Below are 23,718 nucleotides of genomic sequence, written 5' to 3' on the forward strand. Positions count from 1 at the left end.
TGTCTGTATGTCTGGTCGCCTTTCTTTCACACTCTCTCACACACACACAGTTGCACGTGTGTGAACACAAACACAGATTGGGTTCCATAAAGAAGCAGTGAAGCTCTGTATGTGTTTTCATTTCTGTGGGGAAATTTTGGGCGAATAAGTCCTTCGCTCAATTTGTCTTTGTCACGTGGAGTGAACTGTGTCATTGTAACCTGCTTTTTTGTGCCTGTAGATATGATGACCCAGATGAAAGCCACCTACACAGGCGTACACATTTTTATGCTCACACACACACACACACACACATGCATACTACAAGTGCTGACATGCTGTGTCCCCCACCTCTTCAGGGGTAATGAATGCTGATGAAGTAGTCAAGGGAATCACTGGAGTCTAACACAAAGGCGTGCAGCTAAATAATCATGTCCAACATGGAGGTGGGCATGAAGTCTCACTTCTCTTTCCTCTGAATCAGTCACAGTCTGGCAGGAATCTTGACACGTGAGTTAAATGGCACGAGGCCATTGTGTTACTGGTGGTGCCTTAGTGCTAAGTGCAAAGAAAGAGTTTAAATAATTTTTGGGAAACCCCTTAATTTCAATGCTAGATGTGTTGGTTTTTTTTTGGGCCAACAATTTATGCATTTTGCAACCAGGTAAATCTGAAACCAAACATTTAATCACTCACTAACTCTTTCAAATCTCCATCAAATCCAGGAGCTGGTCTCCAGTGTTTTGCCATTTGTAGCTGGGCAGGTGGTGTAGAGTGAGATTTTTTAAGCTTCTTTACTGAAAACTGAACCAAATCAATAAGAACAAAGGCCAAAGAAATGAAAGAAAAGAAAAGACTGGCAGGTTTGTGCAGAAGCATCTGATCAACCTTCAATCATATTGGTGTCTGGGGAGTGTTGGGCCAGCTCATTGAACTCTCTGTTGCGTTCCTGAAGTTGGAGGGCTGCATCGACCTGCAGTGGCCGGCCGCTGCAGTCATGGAGTCCAGTTGCCATGGGGATTGTTCTTGGCAAGCAACAATGTTTATGTTTCCCAGAACATTGTATTTTAACAAGGTTGTTCACCTATCAGTGGCTTTAATGTTGCAGCTGATCAGTGTATGACACCATCACTGCTCGGGGTTATATAATCATGTGATCCTTTGCTAACATAGAGGTGTGGATTAAGTTCATATCGGTTTGCAGGCAGATGATTTTTCCGCTGCGTGTCTCCTCTGAACACGGCTCCTATTATTTAACTGTAAAACTAGTTGCTGTGGGCCTTCTTTAAAAGCTGAACTGGTCTAATGATTCCTTCTAAACAGGAAAGGTTTTACAAGACACAGCTTCTGGGATATTATCTTGGGAGCCTTCGTGTGCAGTGCAACAGCTTTGAAACCAACTATTTCCATTTGTGTTTGTCCTCTGCAGCAAATCTAAACACACACACACACACACACACACACATTCATTCATTTAATATCAGACATTAGAGATGCAAACATGCTTTTATACTCAGGCAGACTTTGCTGTGAAGACCCACACCATGTGTGCACACTTTCTGTGATCTGTGCATGTTGTGTATGTGCACGCCATGGCTCCTGTTTGTGTGTGTGTGCTCCCCAGCTGTCTCAGAGAGCTCCCTGTTGTTTAGCCTGCCGTGGCAGACGGAGCTGGCGATGTAAACTCTGCGGATCGATGCTTGTTTGGAGGATTTCTCTGTTTAAATCCACCTCAGTCAGCAGCAGCTGCATCCTGTTGTGTCTGTGTGCATATGTGCACACTGCCTCACCTGTGTGCACGTCTTTTTGAGTAATATTTAGGAGCATTTGCAGAGGAATGCTGCAGGAGGTCCAGGTGTGTGCAAATGCTTGCGTCCATGTGTCGCCTACACATATATGCACACACATGAACACAAAGAGCTGTTGAGCACCTCCCCCTCGTTTTGATTATACTCCCAATGTTATTACTTCAGTAGACCAGCATCAGCATATTGATTTATCATCCCCAATGCCAGCTTTCTTTTCATACTTGAACACACATGCATACACACTCATTGTGATTGCATATATGAACACACACATTAGTAAATGCATGCATGATGGAGCACATACATATACATATTCCGCCAACACAGACGTGCACATTAACACACTTATATGCACCATTACAGGAGACCACCCGCCCCAGCCAGCCAAGCTGTTAGCTTTCCTCCTCACCAGTTGCCCCCCCTCCTACTGTCACATCAGGGATTTCCGTTGTTCCCAACACGTTGCCTCCATCACGGCTCTGCAGATGTCACTTAGCTGCAGACCCACCTCTTCATTTTTCTATCCATCCATCCATCTACATCTCCTGAGACGTAGAGGAGGGACAGAGCGGGGAGCAATGAGTGCATGTGTGGGTGTGTGTGGCTAAAAAGGGGGAGGGGAGCCAGGCAGGTTAATGAATTAATTATTAGGATTGACACTGCATCTGCGCTGGGTTTCCCCCAAACTATTTCTGCGAATCTCTCTGGCCAATCTGTGCCTTCTCTGAACTCTCTTTGTCATCTTCAACCTTGCACTCCCCCCTTACACTCTTTCTTCCTTCCTCTTCATCTTTCTCCCTGGAAACCCCCCCTTCACCTGTCTTGCTGTGTCGGCCTTGCCTCTCTAACCTTCTCCTCCCCTTGTCTTCAAACACACACCCGGCTCTTTTGTTCCATCCTCATCATCTCTGTTCCTTCATTTATCGCTCTCCTCTCTTTAATCCCTTTTCTTTCTCTTCCTTTCCTTCATCTTCTGTTTTTATCTATTTTTAGTCCCTATCCCCAATTCCAGCCTCCTTCTATTGTGCAATCGATCACCGGAGATCATCACGAGTTGATGTTTTCAATCCACTTGGACGTTCAGGGCCCTGAAAGAAAGCATTGGGAAATCTCAGCAGCCGACAATGCAGAGCAGAGACATATCCCTGTATATGTATACGTATATGTTTTTCTGTTCATAACCTTGACTAAGACGGTATTGTCAGGGCAGTGTACAATATATAAATAAAAAATACAAACATTTTAAAGTTGATTTTTTTTTATGTTTGTGTCCTGAATTTTCATGTGGGAGATGAGTGAAAGGGAATTAAGATTAAGATACTAGGGGTTTGAACATGGATGGTGACCAAACTACAGTCGGAGGAGATAGAAGCTAATTCAGATTGAATGCTAACAGGCAGCATTGTAAGCCCAGGCTTTATAACATTTGTCTCAAATCCTTCGCTGTCTGACACCAAGTCGTGCACCACAGCTATATCACGGCCTCTGAGAACACATCTTTTTGATGCGATTATTTCATACCGTACTGTGTCAACAAACACACTCACACATATTGTATGTACATATAGACAAAGGCATGAACACTCAGTGAACACTGACTTCATGGTTTTACAGAAAAGTCACATCACAATGACTGCTATCTATCTTTGTTCTCTAGCTCATATAACTGTGTGTTGGCAGTCTCCCCCCACATGGACAACACCTTTAGAAAAGAGAGTTTGAGAAATCTCACCAATAAACCCTGTAAATATGAAATGTGATGAGTCATATGTTCATTTATGGACAAGAAAAGATAAAAGTGGAAAAGTGGTCTGATGCCAAACAAGGCTTTTTCAAGATCGACAGAGCTCGATACCCTGCGAAAGCTGATTTTGCTTGTGTGTAAGTTTCTATATTCTTTATACTATTAAAAAAAAAAAAACTCTTTGAAATACTCGGTTTCTCCTGTCCAGCTCCTGTCTGCATAATTTCACCTTCCTGAATGCCTCAGTCTGCACTGATTGGTCAAAAAATGTTGGAATTTAGCCACTATGCAGGCATTATTCAGCATATGAAGATTCATGGGGATGTAGACGAGTAACAGAGAAAGGGAGCCCGGGCTGTTAATGATGTGTTTCTGTTCAGTGCCCTCCAAAGCTCTGTGTGGGAGGAAATGACTCCCTTTGGAGTGGAATTCAGGCTTGTAATTCTGTGGATATTTCACATGCACATAAAGCTTTATAATATGCAAAATGAAAACCTTAATCACCATTACATGGACACTTTAAAAATCTAGAAGGTTGAATGTGGAGGCCAACAATTCATCCATGCATCCATTTTCTATATCTGCTTAATCCAGTTCAAGGTCCAAGCTGGAGGACCAGAAGAGAACACACACATTCTGGGATTCTAGGCAGGAACCCTCTCAATGTGAGGCGACGGCTCTAACCACTACACCACCACATATCCAATTCAAATTGAACCCTTTATAATTTGTTACCAATTTTAGGCATGTGTTGTTCACTTTATTTGATACTTAGGTTTAGCATATTTAAACCGATCTGTTCAATATTAGACAATAGAGTTGTCTATGAATCAGGCAGGCTATTGACAGTTTCATAGGTCATGTTTTCCTTTGCAGACAAATTCCTGTTCAAACTGAACTTCAGCATGACCAATGCAAAATCCAGCTTATGACAGCTGCAGGACTTTAAACCTTGGATAGCACTATTTGACTGTCTGTAAATAATCAGCATGGTATTTTTTTCAACTCAATTTCTTAACTTTCCAGTCAACAACATTCTTCCAAAAGCTAATACACCCATAACTCTGAGGACATCCTGGAAGCCTCTCAAGATTATTTGGCCATGGCCAAAGTGCTCAGTCTGGGAACCGCTCAGTAAGCACAGGCTACGCCAGTAAAGATAGTCTAATTTGAATAATATATATCTATGGATTACAGCTCTGCATTGTTATCGTCACTGGTCACAGAGGAGAGCCACGTGTGTAAACACGACCGACAGTGTGTTAATCTTCACTGCAGGCTACAGTGTCTGATATCAACAGGCCCTTCAGACACGTCCTGTTCACACCGCGCTCTAACTACGGGAGAGTGATGGTGCTCCCGAGCAGTCCGAGGAGCGGATTTACAATTTCTCAGCTGCCACTCAAACACACGGAGGCTAGAGCGTAGGGGACGGGGAGGACCTTCATCCATCCATTCATCAATCCGGTAAGTAATCGCACTCCGCCGCCTGGACCTCCCGCGTGCCCCTAATAGTCAGCGCAGAGGCGCGAGACTATACCAAGAGCTTCGTTCTGTCGGCGGACGTGAACCACTGTCTCACGCGCATACCGGCGTGAGGGGGGCAGCCGGGAAGGACGCTGAGCTGAGAACAAATTGAGGGAAAAAAAGAGCCCGCCTGTCAGTGTTATTCCCCGGTGTGGATGTGGAGAAGCAGACGGGGAGTCCGCCGCCGCAAAACTCTCATTCTCAGCCTCTGACGGGACGCATTTTCCCGGTGAGTGAAGATACGTTCATTTATCATACGCGTTTAAACTGTTCCTACTTTAAGCTAGTAGAACTGTGTTAGCACTAAACACCTATTTTTAAACGCTATTCTCAAAGCCCACATTGAGTTAGACGAGACGTGACGTTTTTTTATTTTTAAATTTGAGCTGTTTTCCTATCCTGCGAGGGGAACAATAACATTTCTGACGGAGGCTGAGGTTTCGCGTCCTGTTTTTCTAGCTAATATGTGACCAAAGATACACACACACACACGCACACACACACACACACTACATGTATATGTATATGTACACACACATCTTCCCGCATTGGCCCGCTTTCGGACAGCGGTGTTCGTAGAGCTAGGCTGAAGGATTTGCACCACACGGGCCGTGGATTTTTTTAAAAATGTTTTTTTATTTTTATGGTGGTGTGTTTGTGTTTGTCTCGCACTCTGTCCCCCGAGAAGAGGAAAAGAAACGCGTTTCCTCTGCGCTTTTAGAGGGACAAGTCGATCTTGAAACGCGACCAAGGTCTATTTTAGTGGAAAAGAAAGACACCGGCCTCGATTGAGCTTGAACCGTGTCTCCCAGCCATCCTGTTGTCATGGTTACTGGCTCGAGGAGGCTGGGAGAACATGGCTGTCTCGCGCTGTGCTCTCCCTCTCTCTCTCTCTCTTTAACACACACACACACACACACACGAACATATACTGGGAAAGAGACGGGCGAGAGACGGAGACAATAAACCTGGTCTTTCTGGTGTTAGTTTAAGTCTAAGTGTATTGGTAATTATACATTAGAGTAGAATGTATGCATATAAGAGTAAAAGTATCCTGTAAACCTCCATATGGAGATTAAAGAGGTAACACGTGATTAAAAATGCCATTGGACACATTCTACTTGCCTAAATCCTCTACAAACTACCATAGGGTGTCTAATTAATTATAATCAGGAATATTATTGAAATATAATGATCCTCTTTCAAGGTTAGACTGAGCTGCTGACCTATAGGCCACATATACCTTCTCTCCCTCTTCTGTATGTTGGAGACTACTTTAAAACCGGTGTTTGCTAGTTGCTTTTTTTTCATCCCAAAAAGCAGAGTCGCTATTATCTTAATTATAGACATTTACTTCTCTCGTCTCGATCCGTTGTACCCCCCCCCTCCCCCCGTACAAAAGTCACAGACATCTTGACACACCAGCATCAGTTCCGTACCAAATAGTGCTCTCCTCTCTCTTCTTCTGGCTCTCTCTTGATGTCTTTTCCCTCTTATCGTTCCTCTGAAGACTTTATTAGCTCCGAGGCTCATCTGCAACAAAACCCATTGGGGGTGCAGGGGTCCTCTGGCCCAACATGACACATTTTCAAGATGAATCACCACATTTATGTGGGCGTGTATGTAGATGTACGAGTTCAAAGAGACAAAATGAGAGAAGACAGCTGACCTTGATGGCCACGAAGTGACATATTGGGGTGGTTTTCGGGAGCGGGCTGACTGTTAATGCTCCAATAGGCTTGCGTAGTTAGATTGAGGCTATGTGGTCGTTCTGGTGTGACTTGTTGTAAGCAGGCACAAAGGCTAGGAAAACACCCTGGACCGCGTTCAAGTCCCTTTTTTCTTGCTTTCCTGTGCTGGCTCACAAGCAGGAAATGATGAAATGGTTTTCTTCCTCCCTGCACCTGCAGCAGCATTTTTAAAGGTGACTTTATCTCTGCGCTACCTGAGTGTGTATATGCGTGGTCTGCAGAGCTCGCCCTCCGTATCATGAACAGGGTCAGTAGGTCATTCATAGTATCAGACTGCAGTACCACCCCCTCACCCTCCATTCCCCTTTCAGCATGTTTCACTGAAACATGGCGAAAGAGAGGAGGAGGGAACAGTAGGGGAGTTTTCCCTGCTGTGTCCTTAGTATGCAGGTCTGATAGTATCCATCAGTACGGCTGGCAGCTTCATAAAGTCCTTTTGATTGCTAATTAGTTCTTTATGAAAAGTATGTGGGTAGTGGTCCCAGAGGGTCTTAGTGTTTACGGTGTCTATTGTAAAGTCCTTGGTGAGTTTTTACCTTCTAATTTCTCTGTTTTTGCTCTGCTGTACATTTTCTGATGAAAGTGAAGCTAAAGCAAAACATGTGCCACCACCCAATGTAGGTTTTGGTTCCCTCTCAATGGGCTTCTTATTGAATTTTTAGCTTGAGTTACACTCATTTGAAAACAGGATCATCAGCTTGTTGTCAGTGCAGGCAGCACTGCAGCCCCCACGCCACTCGTGGTGTCACCTCTTAGTAAGAAGCCCTTGAGGTGGCAAAGAGCGCAGACAAAGGACTTGCCCGCAAACGTTTTTGTTTGAAATAAGTGTGGACAGCACTTTGAGCGTGATGAGGTCAGACAGGTTTAGAGTGGTCAATTGGTGGCCTGCTTCACCACTTAAACACGGGAAAAGGTGGTGCAGTAGTGCTCAACACGAGTGTCTGCAGGCAGAGTAGCGCTTTCAAAACCATGTACTCACAGATAGATGGATGGATAGATGGATGGATGGGTGGATAGATAGATAGATAGAAAGATGGGTCAAAAACCTACAACTGAATTCTCTTCCAATTGTATAGCTCTCTCATTTGTTAAACTCACTGTGAATCCTGGGTAATCCTCTCCACTAAATCATGTTACAGTCAGTCAATCTGGCCGCGCTGCAGAGTAATACCCTGCTGAAAGTCATAAAAGGATTAATTGTCTAAACATATATATCTATTTATATATATATATATATATATATGGTATATGTTTTTCTGTTTCTTTTGTCAGGCTGCTTAACACATCTGCGATTGGGATTGAAAATCAGCCCATAAGACTAAGTGTCAACTTTCGGTCGCTTGAAGCATGCTCTGATGATGAAATGAAATCCTGATTTCATAACCACACCGTCATCTGACAAAATCACTACTCAAGTAACCGAAAGGAGCGCATGTCGAATGAATCTGAATTCTCCAACGGAGAAAGTCAGAAGTGGCCGAATGTCTCGAAGGTTTTCTACCGCAGTCCACAGTGTTGGACAAACTTTGGTCAATAACAATATTAAAATAAGGGCACTGTAATGTATCGTGTTGCAGTGTGGTGTAATGCTAACGGAAACGAAGGAACAAAACCTTTCTGAAACTGTGAGAGTCTGTTCTTAAATCCGGACTGGTCAGTCAAACTGCCAGCGTGGTTATCATACCATGCAAACAATAGCATTATTGACTACTTATGTTGCACTGCACATTTGGAGCATTCCAAAGTCATGTGAAATGTGGCCAAAAAATGATACCCTGGTATTTTCAGACAAACCGGCGCTATATGTTATGCATCAATATTTTTTAAAATAGGTGCTATCATACTATTGATAACAGTGCTACAGAATGCTAAGTATTTTCATTCTGACCACCGTCAACCATTGTCAGCGTTAAACACCTTTTTGTTTCTCTCACACTATCTCTGCTCTCATATCCTGTATTTTAATATAACTGATATCATAACAGTCGTTCTTATTCAACACTCCGAGAATGTTAGTTTGAATGTTCAACTCATAGCCGACAGCCACTCTGCAGGACAGATGGTTGAAGATAGACAAGTGCAGTCAGTTTCCCTCCCAGCTGTAAATGGATCGCACAGTTTGATCAGTTTTAACATTATGCATTTCCTGTTTGATGCAAGTTTGTTAACGTGTCTATTTGTGCGCCACTAAGAGTGGGAGAAGTCGAGCAGGCAGATGCAATGCAGCAACATTCTGCGCCACGTTTAACTAGGCTTCATCCTCTCGTGAGACCGTCTGAGATGGCATTTTCACTGTTTTCTTTTCATTCCAAATCCTCCAGCCTCTTCCCCGTCAGTAGTATTGCCTCCTGAGGAGACCAGCCATGCTGATCAGGGGAGATTCTCAGCGGACTGTGGACTTCCTGCATGTCTGTGTCCATTCTTTCCATTGTGTGTGTGTTTGTGGGATGGAAAGACAGGCAGGCAGGCAGACAGAGAGAGACATAACAGGCACAAAAAGAGTAATTTAATGCTAACTTGGTCTTTTTTCTGCGTCATTCTAAGTCGATGATGTGCTTCGAGATAGGCAAAGGGGGGCATTTAGTGGTGTGTGTATGTGTTTGTGTGTCGTTCACATAATTGCCATGTGGTCTGATCACAATTAAAGGAAATTGATAAGGCTTAGGAGACTCTGTTTTTTGCTGACAGGAGTGGAATGCATTTAGTCCTTGCTGATTGGCAGCGAATACATAAAAAAAACAGACTCAGACACACACTCGGTCTCGTAACCACACTTTCTCTATCACTGGTTGTTTTCTCTCCATCTGTCCATGCAGGGTGCCCGAGCACATCTGCTCCCTCCTCAGCAGTCGGATTCACAGAGTCTCTCACTTCCAAAGCTCTCTTTTTTTTTTTTTCTCCCATTGGATGAGACCCATTTAGCTCAATTATCGCTAAATGAGAGGCTGAGACGGAGAAAAGAGAGAGCGGAGTTAGACCGTGAGACAGCAGAGAAACATAATGTAGAACAGATGAAGAGGACAGAGTGGGAGGAAAACAGGACACACGGGGAGGGAGAATCAGAATTCCCACTTATCGTGTCTGCTTTCATAACTGTTCCCTGCTTCCTTTTATGGAGATGTGTCACTGTTTCATTTGAGCCCGTCGGTGTGAGGATTTGACTGCATGCTAATATGTGCAAATTCCTCGATGTTGAATAGCATAAACAAATGAAAATTGTGCACAGAGTGCAGTAAACTCAGGTTGGAAATGTCATTTGGATATTCATTACTTGAGTTTGGGATTATTCTGAGATCATACTAATACAGCTTTGAAGACAGTCAGCAAGATACTCATCTCTGATTGATTTAGGACAGAAAAGCTTTTAGATCCATTACTTTGGCGTGCTCTTTTCTCACTGTCATAATGCAGCTATAAACAGCATTTGATCCAAACTATTAAGTGCTATACGACTGATGCTTCTGCAGATGGAGCATACCAAAACTGTCTGGTTCCCAAAAAAGAAGAAGAAAAAAAAACAGCAGACCAATCACTGATCATGGATTCAGGGAGAATTTGTTGAGCAATCAGCCAGAGTGTCCTTTGAGATCAGAGTAGCAGCAGCGAGGGAGAAGAGGATTAGAGGAGGGCACATTAGAGACACTGCCTGGCTGTGAAATGATACTTTAAGTGCAGATATGTTGCCTGTATTTCTTACCACAACACTAGACAGTTTCCCCTTATTCAGGCCGAAATATGAGTCTGAATATTAGTGGGCCCGCGATGTCCTCACACTTAGGGGTTAAACCAAAGCATCACATCCTCGCCCACCACAAATCTTTCCTCTCTACCTTGGCTCTGTTTTTTTTTTTTCTTCGACGAAGAATTTCTAGAAATTTCCTAAGAGACCGCAGAGTTTTCTTTGGCAGCTTAAAGATGTTCCTCTCTGCCTAACTAGTTCTTCGCTTGCATCTGCATGCCATCACAAAAGCTTTGAATGCCAGTAAATATTTTATTGCAGTTGTGCTACAAGTCCCCTGCTGCAGATGATTCAGCAGTGCTGAGATCTGGCGAGTCTATGGATGGATCAGGCAGACAGGGTTGCTTCCCAGCTGCACTCTGTAACAAAGTCAGTATCTACGACACAAATGGAGGTTTTCCTCTTTGTAAAATGGCTCGTTTTACTAATGGCAATTCAGCCTGACATTTCATTTACTTTACAGTCACAGAAAAAAACCCAAACAAACATCAAAAGCACTGATTTGTTTTCCATTGTCAGCAAATAGCTCGTGTTTCTTTAAAGAAAAAGAAGAACGTATCAAAGCCAGCTTTAAGTCTGCAGTAATTAAAAGCCGTCCATTAGCATTTACCCTTGAGCCCAGAGGCTTCCGACTGCTCGAGCAAACAGGCAAGTTACAACTGCAGTTCATCAATAAGGCTACTATCACCGAAAGTGCCGTGAAAGCAGGATTCTCCACATCGATCAAGAGCCAGTGAACTAGCAGGAGCATTTTGACAGGAATCTTCTGTTTGTTAAATCTCTCTCTCTGTGCCTGTCTGTATTCATATGCTTTCTCCTCTTTCTACCCTTTTCTGCCCTCCTTGTCCTTCATAACCCAACTGTTATGAGATTATCTGGTGCAGAGGACCAAATGTTGCAAACATATATGTCTCTCAGCAGCACACACTTATACGCCTAGAAGCACATTGCAGCACATATATTCACAGCTGCTCCTTTGTTGAGTGTGGCCTCTGTGATAGATCCTCAAATGACTGCATTGGTATCTATCAAAGTTTCATTTTCACTTATCACTTTATCTTAATGTTTAGCTGACTATCCTCTCCTGTCTTGTCCTGTGTCTCTCTGTCTTTTTATTCTCCCTGGATGCTGATTGAAAGCTCTGGTCTTCATCTCCAGCCGGAGTGGACAGTCGCCTCCCCTCAGCGAAGCGCACCATGACCCAGGAGGGGCAGGCTCTGCCCTCTCCCACCACACCTGAGAACCCAGTGGAGCCCAGCACAACTGCCACTGAGCCACCAACAGAGCCACACAATGAGGCGGCCGAGGAGAGGCCAGAGGATAGGGCGAAGGACATGACAGAGGAAGGGAAACAAGAAGAGGAGAGCAGAGGAGGAGAGGAGGTGGCACAGGAGGACGCACACACCGGGGAGGGGAGGGCAGAAGTGAAGGATGAGGCAGAAGAAGAGCTGAAAAGGGAGAGGGCAGATAGTAGTGAAGGAGAGGATCAACACACAAAAGCAGGGGCAGAGGACATAAAAGAGGAAGAGGAGGGGAAGGAGAATGAAGACATGCAATCATCTACAGGAGAGGAGGAAACTAACCCTCAGCAAGCTGGGAGGTTAGTGCACAAAATCATACATACTCTGACAAAGACTGTTTAAGCAGTTAAAGCGTGAACCCACAGTCACCAAATCTTTTCTCCTTTAGGTTTCAAACCACTCTCTGAGCTTTTATTTTCACCTAAAACTGGTTTGGTTTGCTTTCTGTTGTTTTTCAGTAATGTGGAGTAATCGTCTTTTTATCCCGATTATTTGTAAAGGCAAATTGTTTTCTCAGTGTGGCTTCCCGGCACATAATTAGCTTAATGTGCTTCACTTGCGTTTTCTAAACAGAACAACAGAAAGCGCTAAATGAGCCAGTAACCAGTCCCTCTCACGGTATTCTAATGTCTGCTTATTAGAGGCGTGTTTTGAAAAAGACCAATAAAAAAAAAAACCTAGTTAAGATCAACAGAAAGCATTGCTACTGTTTTACTGAAAATCTCTCTTAAACTAAACTGATATTTTGGCTAAAGTCTGTCCAGCAGTAAACAGCAACATAGGTTTTCACATTGTCTCATGCAGCAGCGCCTTTTCTCATCCTTCAGACTGCTTCAGTTACCCTTTAAGGCTGAAATCTTTTGTTCTGCCAAGGCAAGGGCCGAGACAGAGGAACGAGATCACTGCTGGTTGTTTGTCTGTTGCATGTGTGTCAGTATCAAAAAGAAACTGTGCCATTATGCTAATTCACCTTTTCTCATCACTGTCACAGACTGGCAAATGGTATAGGTGGGAATGATGACGAGGATGAGCTGGGTGAAGAGGATGAGGGAGGAGATGATGGGGGGACACATACAAACTTGGACACTTTCAGCTCTAATTTTGAGACGACCGTAGAACAGGCCGACACAGAAGTGGAGGAGGACGAAGAGGAGGCCCAGAGAGATGGGGATGAAAGAGAAAACCAGGACAGTTTCAGCTCGGCATTCGAGCAGATCGTTGAGCAAGTTCAGGAGGATGAAGAAGAAGATGAGGAAGACAGAGAGTTGGAGGAGGAGAGGGAGAGAAGTAAGGTGGACAACAAAGACGGCTTCAGCTCCACATTTGAGCGCATTGTAGAGTCTGCCCTGCTGAGGGGTGGGACCTGCTACAGCAGCCTGGACTCTCTGGACGTGCTGTCACTCACAGACGAGACGGACAGCTGCGTCAGCTTTGAGGCTCCGCTGACACCGCTCATCCAACAGAGGGCGCTGTTACAGGGGCCCGAACCGCTGGAGCTGGAGTTGGCAACAGTTCAGGAGCAAGAAGGGGCAGAGGCCGGTCCAGATGCCCTCGATGGTGATCTCATGGCTGGGGGGAGCACTGTCCGGGGTGCTGGAGCGGTGGCTGGAATAGGAGGAAGTCCGTTGAGGACAACAATACCAGGGAGCAGGTCGGAGTTTGTGCTGAGCCAGCCGGGACGCTGGGCTATCCCTAATGGATACCATTCAGAGACTCCAGGAGCTTTGGAAGGCTGTGGAGCCATGATCAACTCTATCAGGTAAGAATCAGATAATCAAAATTTTAATTTGAGGCTCATTTAGTTAACCTCCTGTCTAAACGCTCTGTTAGCTCTCATCTCTTTAAGGCTGCCCTCCTGAGAGGCCCATTCTGCTCCTATTGGTGAGCTGATTGGTCAGAAATGATCGAGTATGAGAAGCAGCTGCTCATTCTTAGTTTGAGGCGTGCCAAACAAACCAGGAGGCAGGCATTATGCAAAATCGCTACACAGATAATAAGGGAGGAAAAGCCGGGATTATTAACAAGGTGTTTCAGTGCTTTCATGGAGCAGTGACTCCCCGTGGTGTGGAATTTGGGCTTTTTGGCCCTGACCTTTTACCCAACACCACACTGAAGTCTGGAAAACCCACACTATGTCCTCTTTAAACAAGAATAAAACAGTCCATGTGGGAACTTTGTTTTGTGTTCTGGCTGAATTTCTTAGTGGATATTATCAGTATTTATTCCTGTCCGCTGTAATGACCTCTAGTAGTTGCCAACAGAAATTAAAGTCAGTGCATTACAGTATAAATATCCACATTTGCTCTTCGAATAGTCATTGCAAGTTAATGATGCAGAGCAATTATCCAGCTTTCTTGTACACATTGTTAGAAAAAACATTGAAGTGCAGAAATGTGATGACATTTGCAGCATGTATATATATATATATATATTTAAATAAAAGGGCATGTTTTGGGGGTTATTTGATGTGATGAATGTGTAGATTACTGAGGACAGCATGTGTCCAGTTGTTGAAGCTTTAGGCAGAAGTCATACTGAGGTGTAATTAACTTGCTGTGACCTTGGTTCAACCAGCAGGTGGCACTAGCAAGTGAAAGTAGAGAGGGGGTGGGGAGGGTTGGTAAATGATGAGGTCTGGCTTTTCAGTCATTTGTTTATGCATGCAAGACTGGAGAAAACGTACTAGTTAACGTACTAGTTAACGTACTAGTTGACCAAACTGAAACCAACCAGTGAGTAAAACACAAGGTGCAGGCAAAAAAAAACTCTTTGTTCCCATATTAATACTATGTTAATACCCTAAAGGGAAATTACAAAGAAAAATAAACCAACTGTACATTGTTGCACAGCTTTCGGCGCTTCAGTAAGAATGCTACATTCATACAGTAGCCCGAAACAGCATCGATCAAACAAAAAAATCAACTCCATACATTCAGGTAGGGAAACGTTTACATTTTTTATGGAGTCAGCAACATTGTTAAAACAGGATTATTGCATTCAAAATGAGAGGCGATGATGGTGACTGATTGCCTGGCTAATCCAGACAGCAGCTTCAAGTAACGGAGCGGCTGATCGCAGCTTAGATTTTTGTGAGTGTTTCCAAAGTAACCATTTTTCTTAAAGCACGCTTGCACAGTACGGAAGGATAACGCCAGCGCTGACAAATTAGAATAGATTTCTTCATGACAGAAGACCTTTCAACAGTAACAGACTTTTTTAGGACTAGTTTAGTGCCAGAATATGTTTAGAAAAGGGAGATTTTCCTCTGTGATCACTAAGTTAGCCACTCTGACTCTTATTTGCTCAGACAACATGGGACTGCAGGAACACAGCTGACATGACTTTCATACATATAATTACCTTAATAGCACTAAAGAGGGTTGAGGAAGACAGTATAGAGCCACTGCTGGGAGAGGCGGTAACGAGAACCATATGGGAAAAACCATGCAACTTTACTTTAGCCGTGGCTATAGGTCTCTCTGCCTGGCATGGCGTGCCCCCTGCACAGTTTCTATAGTTACTAACATACTAGTGTGCCAAAAAGATGGACAGACCTTTAACATGATCTGCTCAGCTAACTGCTGGGATTTGCTTTCAGGCGCTCCTGGTGCTTCACAACTCAATATGAGGTAGTGTAGGATGACTGGAGGATTTTGGATGTCTGCTCTGCTCCGAGCTCTCCTCTCTGTGTCACCCCACTCTGCAGATGTTGTTCTTTAAGCACGGTCTTGCTTCCTGACCACCAGCGCCAAGCTGAATGAGCTATTGTTTGTGTCATGACATCATCGTCTTCAGCTTCCCCCTGCCCAGCAGGGTCTTGGAGTGAATGCGAGTGTGTATGTGTGTAAGTGAGTGATTATTGCTCTGTGCAGGCCAGCTTGCCAGACATTTGAGCACTTAAATCTAGAGTGGATACATCTGCTAGTCGGTCTTAAAGGGAAAGTTTTAAGTTTTAAAGACACTCACAATATCCAATTTACTAAGTCCTTTATGTCCATTCAACTTTAGCTTTTTAGGGGATTAAAAGGGAGAACAAGGGAAGAACAATGCATGTCAAGTTTGTCTTGTTCTATGCTTTAGAGGAAGGGAGCAAGCATCATCTATAAGAACTACTTTTCAGCTCAATTGAGTTGAAATGACTTGAAGTAACATGGTTATAAATGCCAATCATGAAAATGCAATGACACTATTGAGAAAATGTTCTTTTTTCTATAGGACTTAGAATGTTTATAGATAATAAACATACAGAGTAAAAAAAAAGCTTTAAGTTTGCCTCTTAAAATCTTTTAGTGTAAAGTAGGATGCAGAATCTGTACTGGTGTATCTTGGATTCTATCATTCACTGCCTTCATATCCTCTGCCTTACCTACTGGCTCTCTATTAGTTTCTCCACTTGATCCATCTCATCTCAACTACCCCCCTTAACACACACACACACACACACACGCGCCATCCTCCCCCTATATCCTTTGCATCCCCTCGTCTTTCATTCCCCCCCCTCAGGGTTTTTCTACGGCTGCTCCTTATCTTTCATTCCTCTCCTCTTCCTTACTCCATTCTTGCCTGTTTGGAGCCACTGTCACACATTTCAACACCCAAGGCATCGCGGACAACTAGGCTTTTTCACTACTGGACAAAGCAGCTACAGAGTAATAGATGAAAAATGGCAAGTCAATTCTGTCTGTCAGACATCTTAGCAAACATTAGTTTTTCTGTTGGTCAATCAGTCTCTTCAGTCGGCATCAACATCTGATTTTATTTTCTATTAAACTGTGTCACAGCAAAATTTTTAGTTAGGTTTTTGCACTGCAGTTTCCAATTGTATCACATGAACTATACATTGGTAAGCACACCATGGCCATGCTAACAGCTCTGTGGGGCAACATTACGGCTTTATATTTTATGCTTATGTCAGCTTGTTCATATTCTCACAGCGACAGTGATAACATGATGATGTTACACATTACTGGGTTTTTTCCATCTTGGTTTTTCAGGACGACAGACAGACTTTTTGCACTGGTGCACCGTGCTTTTTCTTTTAGGTGCGCTTCCATGAAATGTAGGTATCTATATTTTAAAGAGGCAACACAAGCAGACGAGCTGCTCTTGGTTGTGTTGGTGTTGTTGTTGCTCCTTTAGCTTTGCTTTGCTGAAGAAAAGGCAGAAATGAAGGTGTACAAAGATCTGGTTTGTGATGGAGTGAAACTAAGTGTCAAAGCATCACTTAAGAAATTTGTGAACCTTAAAACGATGCGCTTTTGACTCATTTTGAAGTACAATGACTTCTGCTGAGCACAATCCCAGGCCTGAAATGGCTCTAGAATGTCTAGGCTGAGGTACCTCAGTTCACAACTTTGGTTTCCAGCCCCGCATCACACCGTCTTTCTTTTTCGGTTGCATGACATCTTTGTGGGCTTTTGATGGTGTCTTTGTGGCCGCTTCAACATGACAACAAATTAATGTGTCTAGCTGTATATGTGCAGGTCTTACACAGAGATTTGCTGCACAACTGTGGGAGACGAAGAGTATAAAATTAGCCAATCCTCTAGTGTTACTTTAAGATAATGGTTATCGTCCCATTTGCAGATATTTATGTCCTTTGACGATGCTTCTTCCTCTTTGTTCTGTAAATACGTTGTTGTCAGCCCATTCAAGCAAACTTTCAACCAGTTAGCAGTTAGCAACCTCTGCACGTCTGTTTGTCTGCACTGAGTAAAACGCTTGGCGAGTGCGATGGAGATGGATGCCTTGGTGAAGGTATAAAACAGCTCTTAGGTGCACTAGTGCAGCCAAGGAAAAAAGTTGGTATCACTCCACAGATTTGTGGTTGCATGTGTGACCAAACTGGTTGTGCTGTGGAGACCAGGTTTAACATGTGAATATGCCAATACTGGCCAGTTAGCTCTAAACACAGGCACATCTGAAGCTTATGAAACTTTATTAGTTTCTCTAGTCCTTAACCAAAGTATTGGTTGTTGAAATATTGACATGATGGAGCCACGAGATGTAAAGGTGGAGGATGACCAGATAAATGGATCAAGCAATTTAGTTAGTGTGGTTGAAATGACAAATAATTCATGTAATCAGTGTAGATTAAATTATGAGCACAGTTGGTTTGCTTGCAAGGCATGTGCCTCTGAACATGTCTTTACAGCACAGGTGTTAGGTTTGTTAGTACTGGTGATAGAGAGTGGATGAAAATGACAAAACAGTTCAAATGTGAATGTGCAGCAAGTTAACATCAGCATGTATTTTGGATCAGCGTCTGCGACTCAAGACGCTGCAGCAACTCTGTTAGGTAGTCATATCAGTTGTAAACATGTCTAGCCTTCTCTCTGTGAATGCATTTCAAATAATAGTGCTTTGTTTTCTACTTCAGGTGTTCTCATCAGTATTATCTTATTCTTGCTGATTATTCAACTGAATATGATATACTGTAAGATGACCTAAACCTTAATTTTCTGATTTAACCTAATACATTTAGTCAGATCGGTTTAGACGGCTTTAAAATCTTGCAGCCCCGGTGAATGCATACACGCCCATGCTTCAACTTTGATGACTAACAAAGCTTTGATGATGCCCCGGGAGGAGGGAAGAAACCTACTTTTACCTCGGCCAAACTTTCCTTGTAGATCCTCTTCCTGCTACCTCTGATTGTTCTCACTGTGGATTAAGGAAGTAAAGTTGGCAGCTGGCAACAGCGACGGGGAGAAAATCTGTAAAAGTATTGCAGATATCATGAACATACCACAAAGCACATGCTAATGAGATGGAACAGGGCTGGTCTTAGTCAGCAAACCTGCTTGTTTGTTAGGCATTTCAGTCAATGTGTTGTGTAGACAGTCAGTCACATCTGTGTTTGGTTAATTAGTCGGTGAGTCTGGTTCTTTGCAGGAGCTGTATCTCTCGGTGCTCTGTGGAGATCGTCTGTGTGTTTGCAGCTTAACTCAATCCACCGAGGAGCCTAAAAATTGCCTTGAAGAGACACTGTCTGTCAGTGTCAGTCTGTTCAGCAGCTTACTACAGTGCAGGCTCTGTTTGTCAAGAGGAGCCAACAAGCTGAATGCTGCTTATGTGATAATGCATACCACAGAGTAGCTTTTTTTGCACTGGAACTGCTCACAGAGGAATACTCGAGGCAAAACCCATATGCATATGCCATTTTAGACTAAAGGCCATGATGTGAGAAATATTGAGGTGCAGCATCTGCACACAATGTACATGCATTTAGTACCTCTGAGTTTTCATTTGCATGCTTGCATGTGTTAGATTGCTGTGAGTGTGCGTTCCTCCCTCTACCACGCCAGCCTAACAGATCTGAGCCCAAGCAGTGCAGATAAAAGCCAGGCACAGTTGTTTCCATATCAGAGAAGCAGCTCTGGCGTGTGGACTAATCTCTTTCATGCACAGTGTCGAGTGCAGAAATGCTACATACACATGAAAGACACATGGGCCAGCAGCATGCATGCATAAACAAGAGCGTGTTTAATTCTCATACATCCCAAAGCTCGTTCAGTGGCACCCTTATATCTACCCTTCACACTCTGAATCCATCTCCCTTTCTGAGTCTCCCTCTCACACACAAAAACACTTTCAGGATGTCACTTAGGGAATAAAACCCTCAGCGTGATTCTATAGCACTGCTGAAACATCCAGCAGATTATCCTCCCCTGGATCTTGCACAGGCAGCGATATGGACGCACACACACTGTCATAGACATAAAGAGACGAGTACACACTTTTGAAAAACAAGCAGCAGTGCAGACAAATTTCCTCTCACTAAAACACACACAGCAACTGAATCATTTCATGACAGATTTACCCCTCTCTATTTATAGCTCGACTCCATGTTTGATGACACGTCCCACGATCTTACTGTAGCGATGACTGTTTTGGCTGAGGGAGGATCTTCCTACCACGCACTTCTCTTTTCTGAGGCTTCTTGTCTACACTTTGTGTACGCGCCGCGTGGAACACTGTCCTCAGGCGTTTACTGTTCTTCCATTTCAAACTGTGGCTGAGCCAGAGGTCTGGTGTCAGATGAAGCCGCTGTGTTCAGTGTTTCACCAACCCCAGCCTCACACCTGAACATAATTAGTCTCAACCAGCCAAAAGAGGTCACCATTGTTCATTGTTTGCAGCTGAGTAGTTGCTTTTTTGGGTCTTGTGTGTGTTTGTGAGCCTATAGAAAAGAGAGATCCACTTTACAATATGGACCCCAAGTTTGGAAGTGAATTATATCACTGTTTTTGCATGTTTTAAGAGTGCTTAACTTTGGAAGTGAATGTATTACTTTTTACTTTTGACATTGATGTTTCATTTTGCTGCCGTGTTGCAGTGTGAGCAGAACGCTGAATACTTAAGGGTGGTCACTGTCTGAGGGCTGCCAGCTCTAGATTTAAATAGATTTCTGTCAAATAGGTGAGATAGATGTAAGAGATCAGATGTAATAGATTAGATTTCTTTCAAACTGATTAGACAAGCCTCTCTGTTAAACAAAGTCAGGAGTTTATGTTTACAGCAAGATTTTTACTCAGAGGTCAAATATATCATAAACAGAATTCCAAGGACTGACCTTTCACCATAAGCACGGTTACAGCTACCGAAGACCTTGTATCACAGGAGCGGAACCGAGTTACCGGTATTTACTAAATTCTGCCAGACACAATGAAGCTGTGAGAAAACATTCGAGACAACTTTTTCTGAGAGAGACACATGCACGTATACATATCTGACATTTAAGCATGGCTCATTTCCATGTACAGTCTTACATTACTTGAATGGTGATTTCGTCAGATGATGCTGTGGTTATACAATCAGGATTCTATTAAAACAGAGTAAGGCTGTAATCAACCAAATAAATTCTTGGTCGACTGAAACCCTGAAATTTCGACTAGGGGGGGGTGTCATAGCGTGTGTCTCGCGCTCATTGCGTTTCAACAAGTTCTCATGCTCACACGCCTCACATGGTATTTCTCATGCTGAAAAGTATAATATTAATTTCTCTGGCGCACCGCTATCGCTATGGTAACAGCAGGAAACAAGCACATGTCCCATGAGTCTGAGCAGAGCAACACTAACAACAAGACTAATAATAATATAAGTAATGAAAGACATGTCCAACCACCACCGCTGTCGGCCGGGTCGCAGGAATGGGGGGGGCCGGATTCCAACTCTTACCTTCATTCAAAACTTGAGAGCCGTGCGTATATCTGAGGGATGCTGCCGTTGTTGCGGGCGCCTGCAGTTATAACACGAATAAACGATTATTAGACTAAACTATTGAAATATGTTTAATATGATATTAATAGCCTATAATATTGAAATATTACCGTTTTTGGATGATATGCCATGTAGGGCTGAGCGATTTTATCGATACCGCAATATATATCGATTTTTTTTCCCCATAAAGTATCAATTTTTCAGCCTCAAGTATTGATGAAAACAGAAATAATCAGAACATTAATATAATACAAAACAATGCCAGGGGGGTCACATTATATAAAACCGTGATAAATTAGTTCATGAAAATGTTATATAAAGTGCATAGCTCAGTGGTTTTGATGGCTTTTCTGTTTATAGAATGTAGGATTGTTGTAATGTATTGTTTGAGCTCCTTCTCAAAAATAAAAAAAGATGGTTTGTGATTAGAGAATTTGGATTTGTGTATATGGTATTTAGCAAGTAAAACAAGCAGGTTGATGATGTAATATTCACAACATAAACATGAGTCTGTGTACGCTGAAGACACGTTTGTGACATGTTTGTTTCCGTTTGTCTGGCAGTGTTGTCCTTCCGGTTCACAGGATGGACCACCAGTCCAATCAGCGTCAAATCACACTGTCCCTTTAAAATCTTTCAGAAAATGATGTGTATTAAATCGTATGGAATCGAATCGTTGGCTGAATGCCGTGTATCGTATCGTATTGTGAGATTAGTGTGCCGCTACAGCCCTAATGCCATGTTTGTAGTCAAGCTGTGATATGCAAACTGTTGTTTGCAAATTTTGCATTCAACTTTCTTCCCGCCTTCTATTTTGGTAAAATTCTGCCACACTGCCGGTGTCTTTGACATAGATGGTAAAGGAGGACTCACTGTAAATGAAACGTTCAAAGTAAAAATAAATTTTTAGCAAACCACCGGACGTTGAATAACGTGGACATTCAGTCTACCCGTCTCTAGTGGGTTGGGCTAATCCAAAATAGTGAAAACAAGGGGGGTGTTACCTTTGAAACAGGGGTGCTCTGAAAAAAACCCCATTAGCACTTGGTACTTTCCCCCTGATGAAATTAACTATAGACTGTATGAAATTTACACTGCAAAGAACATCGACCAATGAGAATTTTGGTCGACTAGTCGACTATGACTTTACAGCCCCAGAGCAGAGCGACAGTCTGGAAATTCTTTAAGCAACTGTGAGTTGAGGAGAAACCATAACCGTGATTTTCACTCACAATCTCTGATAGGTTTAGTCATCTGACAAAAGAAACAGAAAAATATGTGAATGAGAGGAGCTTTATTGGGAATTCTGCTTTTCTAAATATACACTTACACTTTAGAGATTTGAAAAAATATACATCTATATAAAAAATGTAACTTTTCTTGTGCGTTGTTATGGTTTTAAGAAGCTAGATTTTGTACGATTTTGGTAGAACTAACGTGTTTACCTCCTCTTTAAAGGTCCAGTTTTAGTCTGACAAAGGCAGCAATTGCTTTTCTTTCCCAGTGTGATGTAAACTTGTTTAGTCGTCCCACATTTTAGGTTGGCAGGAGACATCGGCACATTCAAAGTCTTTTATCATTCTCTTATAGCCAGCGTTAAGGTCTTCAGCAGATTGTGCTAATGTAGATTTTGCAGTGGTATTTTTTTCATTGCTACTAATAAAACATCATTTCACAAAATGTCTGACTTTAAATGAACGTTGATTGAGAAATATTTTATCTGCCGTGGCTGTTTAATGCCAATGTGTAATCCATAAACATTGTTGCACAGCAGCCCGCTGCGACGGGGGAGCATGAACTGCACACATCTCTGCATTCATTACTTAGTTCTGGCCACTTTGAAACATTGGCAGCTGATGCTGTTAAATGATTGACCATTGTTTATTATCTCAAACTGGCATATAAGGATATTCATCTTTTTGATATGGTCCAATGCATGGAAATGAGACTGTTACTTTCATGAATGACTGAATTTTCGTTGTTATGTACTGTGTTTATTGGTTGCTAGACTGAGCTCAAAATTTTTCATGGATTTTTTTATGCCACACTGCAACAAGGTTTAGAAATTCTGTTGTCTGTGGAAAAACCATTGTGTGTGAATAACCGAGTTATCTGTGAGTCATGGCAGGGTGACTTGTGACCAGGGTGCTGCGGCCTCAGTCCTCACTGAATTTCTGTTGAGTTTAAAAGGAAATCTTTTTGTGTTGTCTGTAGGCTCCCTAATAATCTGCAGACCCCCGAATTAGACGGCGGCGACGGCTTCGATGCTTGTTTGTCCAGAAACACTGCTTCTGTTTTCATCTGTCACTCAGATTTACTACTTTTGACCTTGCGGATGCTCGTCCATCCTCTTGCTCTTTCTATTGTTCTTCTTTCCACCAGATTAGAAAGAGGAAGGAGGGATTAGGAGGTTGAACCAAGCACGCAGAAATGTGTCGGTGTGCAATAAAATTCAGCGTTACTGTTTTCTATTATGAGAGCAAAATCAATAACATGATGTGAGTGCCAATAAATGGCTTCATATCATTTACTCTCACACATACAGCAGTGATTTTTTTTGTCTCAATCATGCCCTGCTCTGTAATATTTGATATAAATACCTCATTTAATGTTACCATTTTAAATTAAGCATGATTTTTCCTGTTTA

The 23,718-nt window shown here is 42.9% G+C and overlaps 1 protein-coding gene across 6 annotated transcripts in view; it reads left to right on the plus strand.

Moving 5' to 3' along the window:
- The first annotated feature begins 4,319 nt into the window (after window positions 1–4,319).
- The window catches only part of psd2 (pleckstrin and Sec7 domain containing 2), a 32,885-nt gene continuing 13,486 nt past the window's right edge, over window positions 4,320–23,718 (plus strand). Inside the window, exons 1-4 of one of the 6 annotated variants that reach the window (XM_072396172.1) lie at window positions 4,320–4,665; window positions 4,810–5,287; window positions 11,688–12,148; window positions 12,841–13,608. In XM_072396172.1, coding sequence (XP_072252273.1) covers window positions 11,745–12,148; window positions 12,841–13,608 — 1,172 coding nt within the window. In that variant the 5' untranslated portion in view covers window positions 4,320–4,665; window positions 4,810–5,287; window positions 11,688–11,744. Of the gene's footprint in view, window positions 5,288–8,668; window positions 10,918–11,687; window positions 12,149–12,840; window positions 13,609–23,718 lie in introns of those variants that run through there. The other 5 variants (XM_072396171.1, XM_072396174.1, XM_072396173.1 and 2 more) reach the window with 5 other exon arrangements.

This window comes from Leuresthes tenuis, unplaced genomic scaffold (assembly GCF_036924035.1).
Source record: "Leuresthes tenuis unplaced genomic scaffold, fLeuTen1.0.hap1 SCAF_11, whole genome shotgun sequence".
NCBI lineage: Eukaryota > Metazoa > Chordata > Actinopteri > Atheriniformes > Atherinopsidae > Leuresthes > Leuresthes tenuis.